Source organism: Mobula birostris, chromosome 6 (genome assembly GCF_030028105.1).
Source record: "Mobula birostris isolate sMobBir1 chromosome 6, sMobBir1.hap1, whole genome shotgun sequence".
NCBI lineage: Eukaryota > Metazoa > Chordata > Chondrichthyes > Myliobatiformes > Myliobatidae > Mobula > Mobula birostris.
Genome location: NC_092375.1, coordinates 65,556,920 through 65,582,558, shown reverse-complemented (window position 1 = coordinate 65,582,558; position 25,639 = coordinate 65,556,920). Strand labels below are relative to the sequence as shown.

The following is a 25,639-nucleotide window of genomic DNA, read 5'->3' as shown; positions in this document are numbered from 1 at the left end:
TACACCTTAATTTAGCTTCCCCTTCTCAAATTTCAGGGTGGATTCGACCGTAATAAAATCACTTTCCCTGAAGGTTTCCTTTACCTTAAGCGTTCTAATCAATTCTGGCTCAAAGCACAACACCCAATCCAGAATAGCTGATCTCCTAGTGGGCTCAATGACGTGCTGTCTAAAAAGCCATCTCGTAGGCACTCTAGAAATGCCCTCACCTGTAATTCAGCACCAACTTAATTTGGCCAATTTACCTGCATATTGAAATCCTTCATGACCATTGTAATATTGCCCTTTTGGCATGCATTTTCTTTCTCCCATTGTAACTTGTAGACCACATCTTTCCTACCGTTTGGAGGTCTGTATACAACTCCTGTGTTGGTCTTTTTGCCCTTGCAGTTCCTTAGCTCTATCTGCAAAGATTCAACACCTTTTGATCCCTCTTTCTAATGATTCCATTTCATTTCTTACCAACAGAGCAATGCCACCCCTTCTGCCTTCCTGCCAGTCCTTTCAATACAATGTGTATTCTTGCACGTTAAGGTCCCAGCTTTAATCTTGTTTCAGCAGTGATTCAGTAATGCCTACAACATACTTTCCAATCTGCAATGGTGCTACAAGTACATCAACCTTATTGCGTATACTGCGCGCATTCAGGTATAACACCTTCAGTCCTGTGTGCCTTCAGTCTACCTTTTACATTGCGACTCATCCTGTTGACTGCAGTTTTGCCTTACCAACAGCCCTCCTTCACTGCACATTGCCTCTGTTTGTAAACCAGCTACCTCATCTTCAGCATTATCATCTGCCTTTCCTATGATACTTTTTGCATTGAAATATACACAGCTCAGGACACTAGTCACACCATGCTCAATCTTTCAATTCCTAATTTTGTCTGAGGTCTTACCAACATCTACTTCCACAGCCTCTCCACTAACTGTTCTAGCACTCTGGTTCCCATCCCCCTGCAACTCTAACTTAAACCCTACCATGCAGCATTAACAAGTCTTCCCACTAGAATTTTAGTCCCCCTCCTGTTCAAGTGCAAATTGTCCTTTCTGTATAGATCCCACCTTTCCTGGAAAAAAGCCCAAAGATCCAAAAATCTTATGCCCTCCAGCTTACACCAACTCCTTAGCCACATGTTAAACATGTTCCTACTTCTAGCCTGAATAGCATGTGGCATGGGTAGCAATCCTGAGATCACTAACCTGATGGTCCTACCCGTTAACTTAGCTCTGAACCCACTGAATTCCCTATGCAGAACCTTGTCACTCATCCTACCCATTAATGCCAAGATATCCCGGACCCTGACACCCAGGAGACAACATACCATCTGGGAATCTCATTCTCGCCCACAGAATTTCCTGCTCACTCCCCTAACGAAACCCCTGTCACCGCAGCGTGCCTCTTCTCCCCTTTCCTTTCTGAATCACAAAGGCATACTTAGTGCCAGAGACCTGACCTCTGTGACTTTCCTCTGTTAGGTTAACACCCCCCCCCACCAAACAGTATCCAGTGTGATATACCTGTTATTGAGGGGGATGGCCACAGTGATAGTCTGCACTGACTACCTAATCCCTTTCTCCTTCCCGACTGTCACCCAGTTTCCTGGGTCCTGCATCTTGGGTGTAACTATCTCTCTATATGTCCTATCTATCACCCCCTCAGCCTCTTGAATAATCCAGAGTTCATCCAGTTCCAGCTCCAACTCCTTAACACAGATTATTAGAAACTGCAGCTGGATGCACTTCTCGCAGTTGTAGTCATCAAGGTCACTGGAGGTCTCCCTGCTCTTCCCATTATGCCATTTACATTACAGCAAAATTAAATTGTTTGTTAAAGCCAGATTTACATTTTCTATTTAGCTAAACTGATATAGTATCTCAAAATAGAAATTATGAATTGCTTTGACTCCATTATTGCTTGTAACATTGAAATTGGGTTCAGAAACACTGGATGTTGAGGGTTATTGTGAAATTCCAGACAGAAGTTCAAAAACACTGGAACAGTAATGGGCCTTTTATGGTAATATTTCGATTATGAGAACACTCAGTCCTCTTTTATTGTCATTTAGAAATGCATACATGCATTAAGAAATGATACGTTTCTCCGGAGTGATATCACAGAAAACAGGACAAACCAAAGACTAACACGGACAGAACCACATAATTATAACATATAATTACAGCAGTGCAAAGCAATTTGATGAAGAACAAACCATGGGCGCGGTAAAAAAAAGTCTCAAAAGTCCCCGAGTCGATCGACTCCTGAGTCCCCGATAGCAGGCAGCAAAAGGGAGAAACTCCCTGCCATAAACCTCCAGGCACAGTCAAATTGCCGATGCCTTGGAAGCAGCCGACCACAGCCGACACTGAGTCCATCCGTCCGAAAACTTCGAGCCTCCGACCAGCCCCTCCGATACAGCCTCCTGAGCGCCATCCTCTGCCGAGCGCCTTCGACCAAGCCCCGGCCGCTGAAACAAGCAAAGCCGAGGACTCGGGTCCTTCTGCTCCAGAGATTCCGGTTACCACACAGTAGCAGCGGCAGCAAAGCCGGCATTTCAGAAGTTTTCCAAATGTTCCTCCGTACTCTCACGTCCGTCTCCATCAAATCAGAATTGTGCACGGTCCCCTACTTGACAGATAACAGATCTTCATCATCGGAGAGGCCACGCGTGCTGCCGTCACGCCAACTTCTCCTCCCAACGTAATATGGCGTGTAGCAGCAAGTCGTCACCTGGTCGAATTGGAAGGAGTGTGTCAAGTGAATTGTGTTCACCTGTTACAGCTATTTTTGTAATTTGTGATAAGGACATTGATGGCAATGACCACATTTATTATCCATCCTTAATTGGGTGCAATTAGCAACATGTCAGAGTGGATAAGGAGTGCAGATTTCCTCTCTGTAGGTCCAAGCAAGAGAGGGAGGAGAATTTGTTATCTCTTGGTGCTGCAAAGATGAAATGTATAAGACCAATATAGAAACAAAGCTTCCGGATGAGGTTCACAGGGGAACCAGGGAAGTTCTGAGGTTTGAGAAACAAAGGCCTGTTGTACATTCGAATGTAACTGGCAGCATTGACGGCAGAGGAAGTAGCTCTTTGAAACCAACAATCAGACATATTTATTGGGTACACAAAAATAGCCACAGTGCAGAATATTAGATTTATTTTTAAATAGGGGTTGGGAAAGAAGTAATTATTTTGTGTAAAAAGCGGATCGAAATATCATTCAGGCTTCACGTGTTGTCAGCAATGAACAGCATGGTTGTAACAGCTGTGCATTTTACAGCATTGTTCCATGGAGACAGATCCAAGAAACAGTGAGTGAAAGGAATCTTGTGCTTGATACAGATCATTCACTGATTCAATGATCCACCTATTCTTTTCTATGCTTGAACTGAAGAGAATTATACATGAGACATATACATACATTGAACTTTGAACTTCCAACATGCATGTGAATGTAAAAAATACAAGGCAAATGTGAAAAGATTGGGAATAAGTAGATTCATAAACCTGGTCTTCCAATTGCTGCAAAGTTAGCATTGCAGCAAAATTAACCCACTTCTTAGAGTTTTGGGAAAACCTTGGTGAATATAGTGATATAATTTTCACCCTTTTTTTAAAAAAGTAGGCCACAAAAACAGCTGATCATACCAGGCTGGGGAACAAGCATAAGTAATTTAATTTGTAAATAATGAATACAATTCCTTCTCCGTGCTTGTATTTAGACTTTTCTCTGTAAGCAATATCAGAAATGTTTTGTTATTCTGGTTTCAGCAATTGATCAAGGAGTTGCGGCAGTGGCAGGTAAAGGTGGACATGGCGAATGACCTTGCACACAAGCTTCTGCGGGATTACTCAACGGATAATACCTCAAAGGTGGAAATGATGGCTGACAACCTTCATGTTTCTTGGGCAGCTGTTAATAAAAGGTAATCTTCGGCTGTATCTCAGTTTTATGCATTCCAGGAGTAATGTCAAGCCTTGCTTGTCTTGCAGGATGGGGGATGGGAGGAAGTTACGGATTCATTCTTCTACTGAAGACAATTTTGATGTTTGCAAGTAAGCATTATGCACAGTCTTAGCATCTCATGTACATATACCACTTAAAGACTATTATTTCAGCTTCCTGCCACAAATCAGAGAATTTATCAATTTCAGATGGGCTGAAATAGAGATTGCCAATTAATGCAACAGACCTCTGTTGCTTAAATCAGTTGCAGTTCAATTGAATTGCTTCTTATACAGTACTCTGATTGCACAGCCACGGTTTCCAGGTCAATGTTTTTTTTTTGAATGAGGTTGTTTTCCGTTTCTGAAGTTGCTGACACCTAAACTGCAAGCAGAAGCCATTCAAACCCTGGTGCCAGTACCCTGAATGTCCTGTTGAGACATTAATTGGATACCTTTTGTCATACAAGCATTTCATTTGTGGATATTGTACAGCTTTGCAATTTACAGACTAGAAAGTAAAAGGCAATAGATAGCACAGCCTTAAATCGTGAGCAACATGTTCAGCTTCCTTTGTCCGGAGAATAGATTTGTTTTGATGATGGGTTCTTTCTGTTAGCAAACCACAGCTGGGTGCATTTTCACCCATGTGAAAATTAAAGGTAAAAGCAGCATGCAAAGGCCTGCAGGTGAATAATTATTCCATAAAATAGTTTTAATTTTGCCAACATGAGAAAGTATGGCATATCCTGGTTGAAGGAGAGGGCATTAGTTTCTTCTGCTTGTAGATTACATAATCGTTCACATGGAACTCTTACTTAATCCACGAGGCCTATTTTAATGCAAGTATCAACACATAAAATATATTGGTCAATAACCACATTGGTAGATAACTTTTATTGCCCAAGAGTAGAAAATCAGCCCCCTGGGTTAAAAGCATGCCAAAATGAAACCATTGGATGTCAGAAGTAGATAGTGAATGGGACAACCACTCATAAAGCAAATGCACCATCTTGTTTGCAATATATGACAAATGCATTCACTCCCCTTGACTCCTTCCCTAGGCTCCCCATCCTACCAAACTTTGAGTCTGTGCTTCTATAAAGTAAATAGCTCTGACTGTTTGATTTTCAAGAAACTAGAATACTTAAGCATGGTATCATTCTGTTTGTCCTCCTTTGCACCTTTTGAGAAACTTGTCATTCTTTTGCATTTAAAAGGAGGAAAGCTAAAAAAAAAACTTCAAATGCAGATGCACCAAGCCTTGAAGCCTTAGGAATATAATTCTTGCTTATTTATCATTATGATTAAATTTGCCTGTTTTCTTCTGCCGCCTAAAATTTGATGCATGTAGAGAAAGTAACAACTGTTTCTCCACTTCCAAGAAAGAGAAAAGTCCCCTTTTCTGCAGGGCCTGGTGTTATTAGTGCTTCTTCCTGCATGCAGTTGCTTTGCCAGTTTGATTCAAGGTCATCCTTTCTTTCCTCCTGGACCAATTCAGACTTCAGATATTGCTGTTGATGGATTTGGATTAAACTGCTTTGCAGACACATAACAGTGAGTAAATAAGCTAGCGTGAGAGAAGTGACTTCTGTTCAACCCCAGCTATAATTATTTCCCAAGAAGGAAAATTTGTTCAAGGGCGTACATCTTCTCAGTATTACATCTTGTGAAGCTTTGCTCAACATATTCATATATCATAAGGGAAAAAAGTGAAAGAGTTTTTATTTTATTCTGTTCTGCTTTGAGGGATGCAGTCTCAATATGTGGTCAGAATCACTTACGTTTTTTTTGCATCATTTTGAAGTTATTTCCTTTACTATAGCTAAACTAAACTCTCAGCCTAACTGCCCTTTTCTGCTACCTCAACAGCTTTGCCACCTTGAACTGCCAGGAAATATGTTTAATATTGTGGAGTGGCAATTTCCAAGTGTCCTTAAGATATTTCATGTTATTTGTTTTTCACCTTTGATATTGTTGCAGCATATTGTGATAAGTACATCATTCTGGTGGTTCACAACATTTTGTCACAGACAACTATACTACCTGGTTCTTACTTCATAATCTTGTTCCACATGATCCATTTGTTACATTTCCAGAAACATGCAATGAGTTCCATGCCGCCTTTATCCTTTGTTCTTCAAAATGTTGTCAACTTTCTTTCCTAATGAAACATAGATATCTTAGTATAACAGGGCCAGTTTTAATTCTATATAGCAAAACACTTGAAATAGTCTGAGAGCAAGTAAGGTCATATCCACTATGACTCTGGGTAAGTCTCCCATTACTGATGGAAACAGTACCCATTTCTTCCTTTTAGTTCACATTCCTTATTTTATTTACAAGACAGAAGGAGGCTTTTCTGCTCGCCTGATTCATGCCATCTCCAAGGAGACCAATCCCTTTGTTTCCATAAACTCTGAGCTTGTTTGCCTGCACCAGCCCAGTGCATTTTAACTTACACTTGCCCATCAGTCAGCTCCACTTTGAAGGTTCTCGGCCCGAAACATCAACTGTACTCTTTTCCATAGATGCTGCCCGGCCTGCTGAGTTCCTCCAGCATTTTGTGCGTATTGCTTGGATTTCCAGCATCTGCAGATTTTGGCTTGTTTGTGATTGAACTTCACTGAACTTCATTTTTGCCAATAACCTGCACAAAGGTTTAACTTAGAGTAGAGTTGCCAGTTAAGCTAACCACTTTCCTGGCTGTAATTTGGCAATAGTTCTTCTGACTGTAGCAGCCCCTGTGATTTAAAAAAAAAGAAATGAAATAATAAAGAGTAGGAAAAGAGGTATTGCTGCATATTTATGCTCTTGTAAAGATACGATGCCTTATGATTCCTGCAACCTTCACAATGTTCTACTCAGACCCATGTAATATCCAAAAGGAAGTGAAAACATGATTTAAAAACAGGTTAATTAATGGAAGCAACGCACATAAAAAGTGCTGGTGAACGCAGCAGGCCAGGCAGCATCGATAGGAAGAGGTACAGTCGACGTTTCGGGCCGAGACCTTGATGAAGGGTCTCGGCCTGAAACGTCGACTGTACCTCTTCCTATAGATGCTGCCTGGCTTGCTGCGTTCACCAGCATATTTTTTTTTTATGTGTGTTGCTTGAATTTCTAGCATCTGCAGATTTCCTTGTGTTTGTGTTAATTAATGGAAAGTTGTTTGAATAATTCCTCATTTTGCAGCTGTTTTACTTTATAAGTATTTGTCTTCTGGCCAGTAGAGTCAAAGTCAGCATTTATCAGTCATCAGTTGACCTTAAAAGAGAAGGTTGTGAGCAGCTGTTTTAACCCCTGCGCTGCTGTGGTGAATGGATACAGGGTATTATTTAGTTACAGGAAACAGATTCAGTGACAATAAAAACTCATACTTCCATGTCAGAATGCTATGAGAGACGCAGCCAGATTCTGACAAGGCAGTTAATTTAGCCACTAACTTTTCATTGGAATGGATGTAACTTGCTTATAATGTTTATGAAATGTAAGGGTCTTTGCTAGAACTCCACTAATTCTGTAGTTTTGAGAAGAGGCAGTAGAATCTAGTATTGTCCACTAATTTTTGTCTTGAGTTATGATAATTGCAAGCAAATTAAATTTACATTTAAATCTTTAATATACAAGCAAGATAATTATCTTGTCCGCTGTATATTTTTAAAATAGATCTTCTGGTTGCAAATTGACACAGCATTTATTTCATTTATAATATCTGGTTAATGAAAGACTATTTGCCTCTTTTCTTAATAATGTTGGATAGACTTCAACCTCCAAAGTGAATTTAAAATTGTTCAGCTCGAGAGAGTTAGCGTTTCACTTTGTACATAAAGTGAAAAAGATTGCAATTTTCAGTTGGCTAGGGCTGTTCCAATTTGTTTTTTGTCTGAGATAATTGGATCGCACTTAAATGGTTTTTTTGTAACTGGCCTTTATACCTATTTCCCTAGGGTGGTTTAATTGCACCAGTTTAATTTCTCTATGCAGAACTGTTTGTGAACTATTTTATATCACCTTTGAGACAGATTTGTTTTATTTTCTTGCATCAGTTTTATTTCAAATATAATTCTCAAAATTATTATGTTCATCAGTAACAATTCAAACATGCATATATGTTAAAATCAGAGCAAATTGCATTGCTTTTAATGCATTGATTCACCACTGTTCAGTAAAATGCCAATAAAATAACAGTTGAGGAGACTGTAAGATAAATGTGATAAATGGTCTTTCTCTTGATCTACTGGAGGGATGGTGTTTAACAAACCAGCAGCATACACTCAGTGGCCATCTTATTAGATATCTCCTGTACCTAATAAAGTTGCCACTGAATATATGTACGTGGTCTTCTGCTACAGGAGCCCATTTACTTCAAGGTTAGACATGTTGTGTTATCAGAGATCCTTTTCTGCATACCATGGGTGATTACATCTTTATTTGAGTTACTGTTGCCTTCCTGTCAGCTTGAACCAGTCTGACCATTCTCCTCTGACCTCGCAAATTAACGTGGCGTTTTTGCCCACGGAACTGCCGGATGTTTTTTTTTGTTGCATCATTTCCTTTGAAATCTAGGGCTGTCGTGCATGAAAATCTCAGGAGATCTGCAGTTTCTAAGATATGCAAACCACCCCACCTGGTTCAACAGTCAAAGTCACTTCGATTACATTTCTTCCCCATTCTGATGCTTGGTCTAAATAAATGAACTTCTTGATCATGTCTACATGCTCTTCTGCATTGAGTTACTGCGACACGATTGGCTGATTAGATATTTGCGATAATGAGCAGGTGTACCTAATAAACTGGCCACTGAGTGTATGTTTCAGTGCATTCAATATTTCCAACTATTCCCTTCTCAGTGAAACTATAGGGGAAAAAAACTGGAGAGCACAGTCACAGCTGATAAGGGAAGGCCAAGAAGATGTTTTTAGATGCTTTCCAGGAATGATTAAACAGCCCCAAGGGCATTGTCTTCCACCTGTATTAAAGTTCCTCTGCAATGTTACCTTGCAATCTTACAATGTTTTGACTGCATTGTGTAGTTCTGCTAATAACTGCAGGCATCTGAGCATGAATTAAAAAGCAGCAATCATTTTCATGTCGGTTTCACAAAAAGCCTAAAACTTACTCAGTAGAGCTCCCCATGGCAATATCACTGTGAAGAAAGGGATAACAAATTCTGCTTCAGGTACAGATTATTGGTAAATTGGTTTATTATTGTCACATGTATACTGTCTTATTGTCATTGAGAGTGGAAAACTTTGTTTCGCATGCCACCCATAAAGATCAAGTTATCACTTCAGTACCTTGAGGTGGTACAATTAAAAACAGTAACAAAATGCTGAATGTTACATTTACAGAGGAAGTTCAGTGCAGGCAGACCATAAGGTGCAAGTTAATGTGAGGTCAAGGGTCTATCATATTATACAAGAGATCAGTTCGAAAGGCTAAAACAGCAAGATAAAAAAGCCTCTCCTTCAGCCTGGTGGGATGTACTTTCAGGTTTTTGCTTCTCCTGCCCAGAAGGAGGGGGAGAAGAGAGAATGTCTAGGTTATGAGTCATCTTTGATTATGTTGACTGCTTTACTGAGGCAGCAAGAAGTGCAGACAGTGTCCACAGAAGGGAGGCTTGTTTTCTATGATGTGCTGAGTTATGTTCACGATTGTATGCAATCACAAAAGCTGCTGAGAGTCAACAGAGACATGTCAAATTTGTTTAGCTTCCTGAGGAAGCAGAAGTGCTTGTGTCTGTGTAATAGGACCTAGACAACCCATTGATGATGTTTTCTCCTAAGAATGTGAAGCTCTCAACCATCTCAGCATCAGCACCATTGGCGTAAACAGGAACATGCGCACTGCCCTGCCTCCTGAAATCAATGACCTACTCTTTTGGTGTGCTGGCATTAATGGAAAAGTTGTTGTCATGGCACCATGTCACTATGCTCTCTATTTTCATCCTGTACTCTGATTTAACTTTATTTGCGATTAGGCTCACTATGGTGGTATCATCTACAGACTTAAAGATGGAGTTTTACAAGAATCTGGCCACACAGTTATGGGTATTGGTATTAAATTAGGGAGCTGAGTTTGCAGCCTTGTGGGGCAACAGTGCTGAGGATAACTGAGCTAGAGGTGTTGCTGCTTATCCTTACTGATTGCTGTCTTTTGGTGAGGAGGCCATGCATCTATTTCAAAGGAAGTGTTCCGTCCCAGGTCCAGGAGTTTGGAGATGAGTTTGCTTAGAGTTATGGTAGTAAAGGCAGAGCAGTGGTCAATAAATATTCTCTAATATAGGTGTCTTTATAAGGGAACTCCTTCAATCTATCTTTTCTCCCAAAACAACAAACAAGTCTAGCTGGCTGTACTTGCATTTTACTGCCCGTGCCTTCCTGTGGTAGTATAGCATCCCTGCAGTAAAACAATCTGCTGAACTTTTGCTTGACACTGCTCAGCTTGAGGAGAAGCTAATTTCACTAAAGCTACTGTAGCTTTGAAGCTTTTTGCCTTTTTTCCAAGTGCCACAGGAGATGTCAGTAATAACTTCAGGCAAGTTGTATTCTCTATAAGGACTAAGCAGGTGGCTGATGGCTTGTTTTAGAGGGAAACTATGTCGATGACTTCCACCATATTTGTGCACAACAGTAGAAATGAACAACAGAGATTATTTGGAGGCAGAAATAGAGTGGCAGTAGCTCTGAGAATCATATGCTTCATTTGCAGTCCTGTTCCTCATTCAGTGGCAGCTGGCATCATTCAGGGCCTCTGCATAATAATATCATTATCCCCCCTGCTTCATATGTGAGCATTACTCTAATATTGTCTTGAACAATGTGGGCTTCATACACTTTTTAGTGAGTATCAGTATTTGGTATGTAATTTTAACATCATTTATCCAATTGTGCCAGACATGGAGAGGGCTAGCAACCTTTCTGTAAAAGGAAGATATATTTTAGCACTGGTATGTTTTCATTTCCAATTATGCAAAATTAGAATACTGGAGTGAGCACAAATGCTGCCAGTTGCATCATACCTCACAACTGAACACTCCGTCCAATCAATTACAATACATCTTAAAAATGGTACACATCCTTATCGGTCTGATCTCAGCCCCGAAGAGAACAATTCCAGTTTGGCTCCAGAACAGGCATGCTGAGGTGGCCTTTCCTACAATCCATCACCCCTGACTTTTGAGCTGTTTTGAACTTTTGAACAGCATGCACAGATGGTCAGGATTATGGAGATGAGGTAATGAAGTCCAGCCCTCAAATTTTCATGGGGATCGCCCTTGGAAACAGGATAAAATGCATGGACATTCCAACTGGCACAAGCTAAATTCTACTTCATTTTTATTTTCAGTTGCAGATTTCCTCAGAGATCATGCCATTTTAGATTGCCTGTTTGTCGCCAAACACGTAGCCTTAACTTGTTTCCACTCCATCAGTATACACCTTGTGTGAGGCCAGTTTGCATTTGTCAGTAGTATATTGAGGGTGACTAAGGCAATGCATGCATATCTGCTTTGTAGCCCAGATGCAACAGCGACATATATTTCTTAAACAGAGATGGGCAAAGCTTCACTTTTATGAAAGCAGAATTGCCATTACTATAGCCAGAAGGTATTTTATATAATTGCTTGGTACATGCTTCTGTTGTATGAGGACTACAGAAGGAGCTGTGGGAGAATATGAGTCACATTGATGAGCTCACTTCAGATGAACATTTTCCACCCATCTGGCAAGATCTACTTAGCGTCCTAAATGTTACTTCCCTCTATACCTCTCTCCAATTAACAACCCCAGGAAATATGCGCTGTTCATCCTCAACTAACACCTGTTCCAGCCACTGCAAAATGGACTGTTCATTTTCTAGCCTATGGTATAATTACGGGATCAAAGGAGGCTTACACTGCCAGTTAGTCTTTTACAAAGCCAACAGAGCAATAAATCCACATCCTCCTTATTGCCCAATACTTTCTTCCATTTAAAATATTAAAATTCAGTTTTCCCTTAAGCACTAAAGTAGTCCCTGCCTCTCCAACCATTGGAGACTACCAGACTACCAGCGGGAAATGCATTTTTCACAGCATATTATGCAAGGACATTTCCCCTGGCACTGTTCCTCATTCTCATGATGAATGATTTAAATTGATAAGCCCATGTAACCGACCCCACATTCACAAAGGTCTTTACTGAATCAAATCTTTACTCAATGAAATGAGGCATCTACCCAAATAGAATGAGATAATGGCTTCTCGCCCTCAAGATCTCCACTATCTGTAAGAAACTACTATATTCAGCATCCTTTGAGTCTTCTCTGTTATCTTTAGGAAGTGCTTAAGTTTTGTGTAGTTAACATTGTAATATCCCTTTAAGCTGCTGTGGGCTTTAGATTTTCACATAGACCACCTCCCTCACTCTACCTGGTAGGCAGTGAGACAATCCAAAATCCTAATTCCAATAGTAGCTCAACTGTGGAAGCCAAATCTACTGTCGATGTGTCCTTAGTCTTAATATTGGTACATGAATGTCCTAACATCGAAAAAATACCTACCAATCCCTCCCTCGCAGGCGAGGAAATGGCAAATTTTAAGAATGCACATTTTCACATTGTCAGATGTTTCTCTTCCAAAAACTAGACAAGCTCTTCTCAATATTGATGTCAATGTAAACCTTTTTTTAAAAAAATTATAAAACCATTTTTACTGGGTGTCTCTGGAAATGAGGCTCGTTAGCCCCTCGCTAACAGCCAGTAGACTCTGTGGCGAGAAACCCACCTTCCTTGAGCTTCATACTTCTAGGGTGTTTACGACTTCAGTCGCTAAATCTGTGAGGTTGGATCGTCTCGCCCACCTGAACCCCAGTTTGTGTGAATGCTGTGTGATTTACTACCTCTGGCAATCGGCCGTCAGCAAGAAATAACAGAATGTACACTGCGTACAATTATAAAGAAGTATATTTAAGAATATTGAATTAAGCAACCAGTTATTAAAGGAAAGAAAGAAAAAAAACAAGAAGGGCCTATTATACTTAAACAGTAATTTGTGCACGGTAGAGCTCAAGTCTTCCAGAAGTCATTGTTTTCGATGTACACACTGCGCCTTCCGAATGTTGCTCCAAATCCATCTGGAACAAATGGGCTCTCCCTCAGGAGTATTGGTCCTCCCTCCTTGAAGCCACTCATCTGCAGAAAGCACCTCGTGCCGCAGGGATAGCATCCTCAGCCATCTTCCCTCCTGTCTTCACCCAGCTCCCGCCAACAAAGACCTCGACTCACACCCATGTCCCTCACAAAAGCTCTCCACCTAGCGTGCTCTAGAACCTTCTCCCAATTCCATCATCCTGATTGTTTAACTTCGGATTGTGGTGTCAACCAACAAAGTCCCTTATCTCAGCTCAAACCCAAACAGGCTGAAAGTAGAACAGACTGCTCTTACAGAACTGTTAAACTATACTTGCAACATAGCAGTAAAACTCTTAACTGGGGTGTTACACTTATATAGTGTAAAATTGTCTTGTTAATTGTCAGGAAGAGTAGCTTACAATGGAACTTCATTTCAACGAGGTGGCCGAAACAGCCATAGAGTTAAAAAAAATGTCTTGCTGCATCTGGTGTATGAAATAGGTGAAATCATCTAAACATTGATTTATTTGTTTTAATAGAGAATTCATTATACTGACCTTGTAAGAAAGACCAGCTTCATAACATGTGGAGTTTGAATATTAATGAATCCATAAAATTTGAATGCAGCAGAGTAATCTTGCTGAAGAATCACACAGAAAAGTTGAAAGACTACTGAAGGAAAATTTAAATTGTCTCCAAACATTATTTCAAATTGGAAGGCTGCTCCCCTTATTTTTGTCAGTGATCCCAAATGACTAATTTCTACTCAAACAGAAGTCAGGAGGGCATAGGAATTATGGTTAACTTGTCTGTTTTAGGGAACCACAAATGATAAGAAACACCCACCGTCCTCCTCCTGTCAAATAATTCACAATGTATAATATAGACAACCGTGAGAGAAATCATTCTGGTCGTTTCATGGCCATTCACTGATATTCATGGAGCAGTTATAGCAAAAAGGTCTTTGAGCTCATTTCACTTTGATCATTTAGATCAAAGCAATCTCCCTATTTATAACTTCCATGAAGCACTAAGTTCTTAGCACAACAAATCTTGAAAGAGAAATTTTTCTTCAAATGAATAACTTTGCAAAATCATGTTCCACAAATTTATGTAGCAAGGGCTTTTGTATTTGGTACTCTAACTGTTGCAACTATGCTCAAAGCAACTGACAGGTGTGACCTCATGCCTTGGAAAGAATCACAGGAGAGTTCTGGAGCAACTATTGGATCGTCTGGCTATCCTTTTCAGACTCATGGTACCTGACATTTTAGCCGGTCTAATCTCATCTTCTTGTGTTGACATCTCATTTACACTACCATTTTGTAAACTTATTTTCCCTCTCTTCAATTTTTCCATACCAAGCTGATCTTAGTGATTATATTTGTCCTGATTCCTACAGTAGGTGAGGGCTAGCATCATTTGCTAGAGTGCTGAGCTTTTCCATTAAAGATATTTTCTTATACCCGAACTTAAGGTAAACTCAATATATCAGAAAATGCAAATCAGGCTACCTAAAGCAGAGCCAACTTGTTTCAGAGTTTGTATTTCGGGAGTTAGGAATTATTGCACTTTATCATAAAAAGCAATAATACCCAGACAAGTCCATGTACACGTTTTAAAAAATTGTCTTGTGTGCAGTTGTGTCATAATTTTAAAAAGCTATTAGAGAAAAAAGAACAAAGTCATAGCAGCATTTAAAGGCCCATGCACTTTATAAAGGTCAACCGCAAGACTGTGAAGAAATACTCTGTTATTCAGTATAGAGTGCATTTTATACATATTGTGTGTAAAAATGATGCACTCAATTTTCAATCTGACCAATTTTTCACTCATATCTTCATAGCTTGCCTTGATCTTTGTACATAGATTCCTAGAGTCATAGAGCAGTACAACACCAAAACAGACCCCTCAACCTATCTAGTCCCATTGACCCACACCTGGACAATACCTCTCCATCCCCTTCCAATTCATGTACTTATCCAATCTTCTCTTAAATGCAGCAATCTAACCCGCATCCACTACTTCCATTGGCAGCTCGTTCCACATTCGCAACACCTTCTAAATAAAGAAGCTCCCTTCAAGTTCCTCTTAAATGTCGCCATGAACTGCTATGTACTTCCTTCCTAATGAGGACTTCTGCCTTGCCTTTTACTCTAAGACAAACATACAAACCCTGTACTCTCAATATTTCACTTATGAAGGCCACCCACTTTGCTAGAAAATAACTTATCCTAATCCACATCTGTTAGGTACTTTCTGATGCCATCACAATTTGCCTTTCTCCAGTTTGGAATCTCAACCTGAGGACCAGTCCTAAGCTACTCCATATTGATCTTGAAACTAATGAACTTCTGATTACTAGACACTCTATGAGCACTTCAGTCACCTGCCTGTGTAGTTCCTTATCTTGATAACAGTATTGCGCTGTTTCTAGTTGGGACCTCTATATATTGATTAAGGAAACTTTCCAGATCGTTTTTGACAAATTCTATCTCATCCAGTCCTTTTTAGAGTATCGGAGTTCCATTCAATATGTGGAAAGTTAAAATCACCAACTATCAAAACCTTATTTTTCTTGCAACTGTCTGCTATTTCTCTACAAATCTGCTCCTCTAAATCCTACTAACTATTATATGGCCTACAAAATATCCCATTAACATGGTCATTCCTTTCGTAGTCTTCTGTTCCATCCATATATCTTAAGTAGGCAAGCCCTCCAGTCTGTACTGTCTGAACATTGCTGTGACATTTTCCCTGACTAGCACTGCCACTCCTCCCCCTCCCCCAACCAAGTCTTACTAATGGCTACAATACCATAATTCCACAAGCTGACCCAGGCTGGTCCCACCTTTCCTGGAATGATCCAAAAATCTGAAGCACTCCTAACTGCATCATCTCATTAGCCACTTCTTAAGCTGTATTATCTTCCTATTTCTAGCCTCATTAGTACGTAGTGTACAGTAGGAAGCCTGAGATCACCACCATGGAGGTCCTGTCTTTTAACTTAGCGCCTAATTCCCTGAACTCAAGCTGCAAGACCTCGTCATGCTTCCTGCCTATGCCATTGATACTGTCATGGACCAGAACCTCTGGCTGCTCACGCTCCTCCTTAAGAATGCTATGGACTTAATCCAAGACATCACTGACTCTGGCACCTGAGAGGCAGCATACCATTTGGAAGTCTTGTTCTCATCCACAGAACTTCCTATCTATTGCCCCTAACCAATGAACCCCCATCACTACTGCTCACTCCTTCTCCTCTGCTAGGTTCTTCCCCCCCGCCCCCCCCCACCATCGCATCCAAAACAATACACTTGTTAGTGAGGGGAATGGCCAGAATACCACCCTGCTCTGGCTGCCTATTACATTTCCTTCTCCTGATGATCACACTTTTACTTATATCCTGCATCTTGGGTGTAACTACCTCCCTGTAATGCTTGTCAATCAACTCCTTAGCCTCCCGAATGATCTGGAGTTCATCTAGTTCCAGCTTCATTTCCCGAATGCAGTCTGTATAAAGCTGCAGCTGGATGTATCTCCTGTAGATGTAGTTGTTGGGGATGCTGGAGGTGTCCCTGTCTTCAAACATCCCACAAGAGCAGCACTCCATTATCCTGACTGTCATTCCCACTGCTCTAACTGTGCAATAAAAAAGAAGCTTACCAGATCTTATCTGAGATTCCACCTTTACTCGAAGCCTCTTAAGCCAAAGCCTTAGCTCCTCATTCTTAACACTGGCGCACATACAATGGCCACTCCAAAGCTAACTTCTTTCTATTGATCTTAGCCAAGTGCCTAATAGCCCAAACAAACCCAAGCTCTGCCAAAAGTCCCAACAGGCCCCACTCCTTTTTTAAATCTTGCAACTACTCATTACAGGCAATGGCTCAAAGGATCTCATGAGAAACTGTGGTAAGCATACAGATACAACTCAGAATTAGGAAGCAAGTGGAATGTGCTTTTGTTTTTCTGTCCAAGGGAGATGGAGTACAAACCACAAGAGATTATACTCTAACTGTTCAGGATTTTGGTGAAATTGCTGCTGGAATAATGTGCACAGTTTTGGTCTCTACTTTAGGAGTGATACACTAGAATGGGAGCTGTTCAGGGAAAGTTTTACAGATTAATTGCTGGGGTGAAATGGTTTTCTTTTGAGGAAAGGTTGAAAAAACTGGGACTTTCCAACAGGGGTTGTGAATTATAAGAGTTCATCTCATGCAAGCAGAAAGGATTCTGAGGAGGCTTGTCAATATTGATGCTGACAGGATGAATTCTTCGTGGGAAATCTGAAATTAAGAGTTATAGTTTCAAGCTTCAAAGTACATATATGTCATCATGTATAGCCCTGAGATTCATTTTCTTGCGGGTATACTCAATAAATCCAATAACCAAAATAGAATTAATGGAAGACTGCACCAACAGAACAGAGAGCCAGTGAGCAGAAGTCAACTTACTGTGCAAATACATAAAGAAATAATAATAAATAGATAAGCAGTAAATAGTGAGAACATGAGATGAAGAGTCCTTAAAAGTGAGTCTATAGGTTGTAGGAGCAGTTCAGTGATGTGGCAGGTGAAGTTATCCCCTTTGGTTCAAGAGGGTTGAGGGGTAATAACTGTTCCTGAGCTGTTGGTGTGGGCCCTGAGGCTACTGTACATTTCTCCTGATGGCAGCAGCAAGAAGAGAGCGTGACATGGATGGTGAGCGTCCTTGATGGATGCTGCTTTTCTATGTAGATGTGCTCAGTGGTGGAGAGCGCTTTACTCATGATGGACTGGGCCATATCCACTACTTTTTGTAAGCTTTACCATTCAAGGGCATTGGTGTTTCCATACCAGGCTCAGATACAGCCAGTCAATATACTCTCCACTATACATTTATAGAAGTTTGTAAAATTTTTAGATGTCGTGCCAAATCTTTGCAGACTCCTAAAGAAGTAAAGGTGCTACAATAACAACATTCAAGATTCAAGATTGTTTAATGTGATTTCCAGTGCACAAGTGGAGAGGAGAACAAAATCATTGTTACTCCAGATCTAATCAGCACAATAAAAATAACACAATAATTAAAAAACACACTAAATATAAATGCATAAGATAGCTTATATGCATAGATTGATTGTAGTCCATGAAGTGATTGATTTATGTCCAGGAGTTTCTGTACATAAGGTAACTCTGACAGGATATTATAAAATAGTGGTGGTGGGGTGGGTTAGTGGGTGGAGGTGTTGATCAGTAACTATTTTTGAGTCTGGTGGTCTTGGTATAGATGTGGCATAAGCTCCTCCCTATTTGGTGCAGGACAAACAGTCCATGAGTAGGGTGGACAGGATCCTTCATGATGTTACTGGCCCTGTTCTGACACCTTTATGTATGTAGGTCCTTGATGGTGAGGAGGCTGGTGCCAGTGATGGGCAGTTTTGGCTACCCATTGTAGAACTTTTCTGGGAACAACAAGTAGGGTGTCACCCTTTTAAGTAAGAGATGGGGATGGCTTTCTTCACTCAGATGTTCATGAACCTTAGGAATTCTCTCTCTCAACTGAGTTGTAAATGTAGAATCACTGAATGGACCACAGATCGATTTTGGGAGGGAATTGGATGGGGAACAGGGGTTGAGGCTACAATCAAATTAGTCATGATCATATTGAATAGTGAAGCAGGCTCGAGGGGCTGCACAGCCCACTCCCATTCCTATTTGTTGTGCTTGATGTTTGTACAAATTCCTTACTGTTTTTTGGGGAATTGCTGCAGCTTCATAGTCAGGAATTGAGCATGTCACTGAGCATGTCATTGAGAAATTAGTGGTCAATTCTTGATTACAAGCTTAGAAAATGTGAAGTCACTCAGAGTTAGGCAGTTGCAAGAATGCCAAAATTTCCTTGTAAAACTCAGGCCAACTGCGTGATCTTCTTTTTCTTAAAGCCATCATCCCTAATTGGGTATTGGTCACTTAGCAGCTCACCAGAGTTCTCTGTCCTTGGCCAGTCTTTCAAGTTGTCCCCAGATGTAGCCCATCTTCTGGAGCCCTCCTCTCCCAGGGATGAGGTCTTTGGAGCTTCTGCAGCATCTCTGTAACCCGGGGTTTTTACACGATGGGGTTGCGAGCCCCTTGCCCAACCCTCCTCATTTCACAGCCAGGATTGGGACTGTTCATGGTAGAGTTCAACTGTACAATATACTGATATTAATAACATAATACTTCCCTGTGGAAATTCCATTTTCCACTTACAATATGGAAGAGCAAAGCTGAGCAAAAGGCTAACGAGTTGGGTGTAAAGATCTTCCATGCTCACTGGAGGTCAGTTAGATACATCACATCCAATTCCTACCCAAAAGCAGTGTCATCTCCAGTTTTGCATAAAGCAACCCCTTAAGTCACTCTTCTTGATTTTCTTTAGCAGACAAGAGAAGCACAAAATAAAATAATAACTCAAAAATCATGTTGACAGCTTTAAGGCTGTTTTTTTTCTTGGACATCTTGGGAACAAAAGACTGAGGTGCTGCCTGAATTGTGTTCTCAAAGTGATGAGTGACACAAAATGAATGTGAATGCAATGACTCTTAAGACAATGACCTGATCCTTGCGACCTTGCATTTATCAATTTGGACACAACAATGAGGTGGTTGGGGCTATTAAAATTGGGGTTTATATAGATTCATGGAGATTTAAAGTCATAAAACACTACAGAACAGAAACAGGCCCTTCGGCCCATCTAGTCCATGCCAAACTATTAATGTGCCTCATACAATGGACCTGCACCAGGACCATGGCCCCCATACCCCTCCCATCCATTTACCAATGTTAATTTCCATGCCCTGCCAATTGAATTTATTTAGATTTATAGGGATAGCATAGTTACAGGTCTTTCTGGCCCAATGAGCCTAAACTGCCCAATTACACACGTGACCAATTAACTTCTTTAGACTGTAGGAAGAAACCTAAGCTTTGGGAGAACATACAAATTCCTTACAAACAGTGGCGGGAATTGAACTCAGGTCACTGGCTTACCACTACGCTGCTGTGCTCTGTTAAAATAAACTAACCTGCAGGTCCTTAAAATGTGATAGGAGACCAGGGCACCGAGAGGAAACCCTCATTGCCACAGAGAGAACTTGCGAACTCCACACGGACAGCACTTGAGGCCAGTGTTGAAATGGCATCTGTCACGCTGTGAGACAGTGGTTCTACCAGCTGTGCCACTGTGCTACTGAAGAAAAAATAAAATCTAGCTCCTCCCCCATTTCATTTCTTGAAAACAAAACTTTCTTTGTAAGTCTATGCTCCAATTGCAGCTGTTGTATATTGACTTATAAAACTGTTGTATCTGACATATAAAATCAATCAATTAATTTATTAGCTGCCTCACTGTGCGCATGTGCCGGTCGTGCATGCAGCCTGGTACAGCCGTTCCAATCTATTCTTTTACTTTCTTCTTCCTACTTCTTAATTTACGTTATTTTCTGTATTTTTTTTCTCACGGTAATGTCGAAGCTGCACCCTCTCTAATATACTGGTAGAGAGAGTTTTATTTGGGTTTCCTTTAGCACTGGAAATGGTTACATCCCAACACGCGGGACAAAAGCAAGGTTGCATTGTGTATCCCACAGACCAGCAAATTCCGGCTGGCTTAGTGAACAGAGTGGCAGACACCCCTGCTGAAATCCGGAGGAAAACACACAGAGGATGCAGAGGGGGATCACAAAGCCGAGGAAAGAGGACCGGATCGAGACAACAGAGACTTTTGGAGAAGAGGAGTTCAGTGGGTAATACCATTCCGCCTGACCGGAAGTGCACCGAAAGCGGTAAGCGTAAAGGAGTTTTGTGCTTACTGATCTGGTTAACAACGGATGGTGCAATCCGGGGTATATTACGATCAAGGAACATGTTTGCAGACTGGATATTGATTTTTTTACTGTTGGACTTTGGCCACATTCCACTGTGATACAACACCTGGCGGCACGGGAGGTCGTTCCTGCCTGGGGCCATCGAACGTGCAGCTCCTCCCGTGGAGGATCAGATACCCTGAGCCAATAGACTGGTCCTGGACTTATTTTCCATCTGGCATAGTTTTGCATTTTGTTGTTTGATTGTTGGGGTTTTTTGTATTGCTATATTTATGCTCTATTCTTGGTTGGTGCGGCTGTAATGAAACCAAGTTTCCCTCAGGATTAATAAAGTATATCTATCTATCTATCTATCTATCTATACTTCTAAGGCAGCAAGTTCCTACTCTGAATATTGAGCACAAGCTTTGTGCTGAACAAAATGTGGGAGGCCTCATTGATCAGGTAAGGTCTGTTACTCAGATGATATTATTTTAAAGAAGAGCAAAACACATATTTCAGTTTTCTTGGCAAATCAATATGCAGTATCTGAACATTATCATTTGCTGTTTGTTGATCTCTCTGTGTGCTGATTAACAATGACTTTCATTATTTTTCAACAGTAACAAAACTTAAGTACTCTACCTCACCACTATCCATGTTCCTAAACATTTCTTGTAGCCGAGGCAGCACTTCACATGTGAATTAATGTGAAGTCATTAATTGCTTCCAGTGTTCCCGGTTTGTCCTCCATTACATCAGTAAGACCTGACACAGGTTAAGGGATTGATTCGTTGAGTGCCTTTACTCCGTCTGCATAACAGCATGGATCTCCTGGTAACTAGCCATTCTAAATCCACTTCCCCCTCCCATTTGAGATGTCTGTCTACGGACTCCTCTATTATTCAGTTGAGGCTAGACACAGATTAGAGGAACAATATCTCATACCTCATCTAGATGGTCTGCAACATGATGTTATCGATATTGATTTCTCTAAATTCTGGTAAACGGTAAGACCAAAGATATGCGAGCAGCTTTTGGCCATTTGGCCCATCAAGTCTGTTACAACATTAGTTTGTGGCTGACCTTCCAGCCCCAATCTCCTGCCTTCTTGCCGTATTGCTTCATGCCTTGACCAATCAAGAATCTATCAACCTTTGTCTTAAATATTTGTAAAAACTTGCAGCCTGTGGCAACAAGTTCCACTTATTCAACGCTCTCTGGCTAATGAAATTCCTCCTCATATCTGTTCTAAATGGATGTCCCTCTATTCTGTGTCCTCTGGTCCTAGTCTCTGTCACCATAGGAAACAGCCTGTCAATATCCACTCTATCAAGACCTTTCACCATTCGATAGGTTTCAATTCAGTCACCTATCATTCTTCTGAATTTTGGTGAATATAGGCCCAAAGCCATCAAACTCTCTTCATATGAAAAACTGTTCAATCCTGGAATCAATTTCATGAACCTCCTTTGAAACCTCTCCAGTTTCAGCACATCATTTCTAAGATAAGGGACCCAAAACTGTTCACAATACACACCATTACATAAACACGAGGAAATCTGCAGAATGCTGGAAATTCAAGCATAAAAAATGCTGGTGAACGCAGCAGGATTCAAAATGTGGTCGAAAAGTTGAAAAGTTGTCTCAACATTACATCCTTGCTCTTATATTCTAGTCCTCTTGAAATTAATGCTATCATTGCATTTGCATTCCTCACCTCTGACTCAACCTGCAAATTAACCCTTTGCGCCTCAGATTTTTGAATTTTCTCTTCATTTAGAAACTAGTCTACCCACTTATTTCTACCAAAATGAATGACCATACACTTTCTGACACTGTATTCCATCTGCCACTTCCTTGCCCAGTCTCCTAATCTAAGTCCTTCTGTGGCCTCCCTATTTCCTCAAAACTACCTGCCCCTCCACATATCTTCGTATTGTCCTCAAAACTGGCAACAAAGCCATCAATTCCAATATCTAAGTCATTGACAGCAGTTCCAACAAAGACCACTGTAGAACACCACTAACCACCAGCAGCCAACCAGAAAAGGCTCCCTTTATTTCCATGTTTGTCTCCTGCCAATCAACCACTGATTTAACCATGCTAATATCTTTCCTGTAATACCATGGGCTCTTAACTTGTTAATCAGCCTTGTGTGGCACCTTGTCCTCCCTCTGATTCCCCACCTCCTTCCCTTCATTCCATGGGTCATTGTACTTTCCTAACAGATTCCATTTTTTCCAGCCCTTTCCCTCTTTAACCTGTCACTTCCCTTCCTCTCACCTGGATTCACTTGTCACTTGCCCAGCTCTTGTTCTTCTACCTCCCACTTTCAGCCCTCTTTCCTTCTAGTGCTCATGAAGGGTCTCGGCCTGAAATATTGACTATTCATTTCTCTCTTGACGCTGCCTGACCTGCTGAGTTCCTCCAGCATTTTATTTTGTGTGTGTTGTTCCATTCCGGCATTTGCAGTATTTCTTATGTCTCCATTAAGTGCTTTTATTTCTTGTTTCTAATATCTACAGTTTAGTTTTGTTTGCCTTTCATTTATATGTATTCCAATGGCTAACAAACACCTTGTAGGAAAAATTTATGCTTGAAAGGGACTTGAAAGATATTAAAAGTACGGGTTTCTATTCATGGAGAGCATTAATGTCCTGTAGCTTCAGCCAAATACAGCTTTGTCCCCTTGGGTGGTCTTGGAACCACTGATTAGTGGCTAGGAAGATCACTATCCTTAATTTTTTTGCTTTTCTGGTTCATCCACTGATAAACCTATGACATCATGGCTTTTTGGGGTGTGAAGTTCAGGCACGAGCCAAGCCTGATCTGACTTTGCCCTGTTGTCCCACCCCAAGCCAAACTGCTTATTTGTACTTACTTTTCCTTCTTGGCCCTCTCAGACCTGAAAATTGCCATGAATGTAGAAGTCTCAGCATTGGTTACTGCAAACTGGTTAGTAGTTTGCCGGATACAGCAGCAGCTGATCCAAGCCAAGTCCAGTTGATGCTCAGGACTGTCCAGCTAATTCAAGCCCAACACAAAGATGTCAAGTGAGGTGTTGTTAGTCAGCATTGGTTGCACTTACTAAGGGTAATTCTTGATTGCTTTGTTTATTTGGTCAAGAAGTAAGTCAGTTTTGTATTTGTTTAGGGATGTACAGATTGGTTTGGTAGTTTTATGTATATTTTTCAAAAGTCATTTGATCAAGCATCACACCTCCAGTTATTTTTATATTAAGCCTTTGAAGTGTAACTTGTTCATTTAACTTGTGTTTCCTGTTGACAACAAGATTGACATTGTTAAATGCTAGTTTTTGAGCCCAATTCACTAAAACCAAGTAATTGGGAGGAGGAGAATGATGGTGACGCGACGCAGCGCGCACGGCCTCTCCGGTGATGAATATCTGTAATCTGTCAAGTAGGAGACCATATACAATTCTGGTTTGATGGAGGCAGACATGAGAGCACGAAAGAACATCTGGTGAAACTTCTGAAATGCCTGCTTCGCTGCCGCTGCTACTGTGTGATCCGAAATTTCCGGAGGGAAAGGCCCCGAATCCTCGGCTTTGCCTGTTGCTTGGCGGCCGGGGCCGGGGTCGAAGCGCTCGGTGGAGATGGTGCTCAGTGCTTGGTGTTGGAGGGATGGTCGGAGGCTCTAAGTTTTCGGACAGACTCAGAGTTGGACTGTGGTCGGGTGCTGCATCGGCAAGCTTGCAGTGCCGGAAGCTCATGGCAGGGAGGGTTTCTTTCTTCTACCGTCTGAGTGAGATGTTGGGGCTATCAGGACTTTGAGACTTCTTTTTACCGTGCCCATGGTCTGCTCTTATCAAATTACGGTATTGCTTTGCACTGTTGTAGCTATGTGTTATAATTATGTGGTTTTTGTCAGTTTTAGTCTTGGTCTGTCTTGTGTTTCTGTGATATCACTCTAGAGGAACATTGTATCATTTCTTAATGCATGCATTTCTAAATGACAATAAACGAGGACTGAGTGTCCTCATAATCTAATCTAATTTGACTTCAGATTGTGTTTGTCAGTTTTCTCCTTGTACTGCTCTGCTCTTCTCTGTACCCATGACTTTGTGTTTAGGCATAGCTCAAATGCTATCTCTAAATTTACGGTTGGTACAACCATTGATGGAAGAATTTCAGACGGTGACAAGAAGGCGTACAGGAACGAGATATTATAGGGCGTACAGTACCAGCTAGTTGGGTGATGTCGCAGCAACAACCTGGCACTCAACGTCAATAAGACCAAAGAGCTGATTGTGGACTTCAGGAAGGATAAGATAAGGGAACGCAAACCATTCCTCTGAGAGATCAGAAATGGAGAGAATAGCAATTTCAAGTTCCTGGGTGTCAATATCTCGAAGGATCTAACCTGGTCCCAACGTATCGATATTAAGAAGGCAAGACTGTAGCTATAATTCATCAGGAATTTGAGGATATTTGGTTTGTCACCTAAAACACTCAAACTTCTACAGATATACCGTGGAGAGTTCTGACTGGCTGCATTATCGTCTGGTATTGGGGTGGCTGCACAGAGAGTTATAAAATTAGTCAGCTTCATCATGGGTGCAAGCCTCTGTAGTATTCAGAGCAGTGCCTCAGAAAGGCAGTTTCCATCATCAAGGACCCCGACAAGCTTGAAGGCACATGCTCAGTGATTTAGGGTCAGTTTCTTTCCCTCTGCCATCCAATCTCTAAATGGACATTAAACCCATGAACACTACCTCATTAGTT

General features: G+C 41.0%; 1 protein-coding gene across 12 annotated transcripts in view; it reads left to right on the top strand.

The window, feature by feature from the left end:
* The window catches only part of dmd (dystrophin), a 1,961,093-nt gene that overhangs the window by 1,617,520 nt on the left and 317,934 nt on the right, over nucleotides 1-25,639 (top strand). For all 12 annotated transcript variants that reach the window (XM_072260552.1, XM_072260560.1, XM_072260554.1 and 9 more), the window contains one exon: nucleotides 3,776-3,930. In XM_072260552.1, coding sequence (XP_072116653.1) covers nucleotides 3,776-3,930 — 155 coding nt within the window. The remainder of the gene's footprint in view (nucleotides 1-3,775; nucleotides 3,931-25,639) is intronic.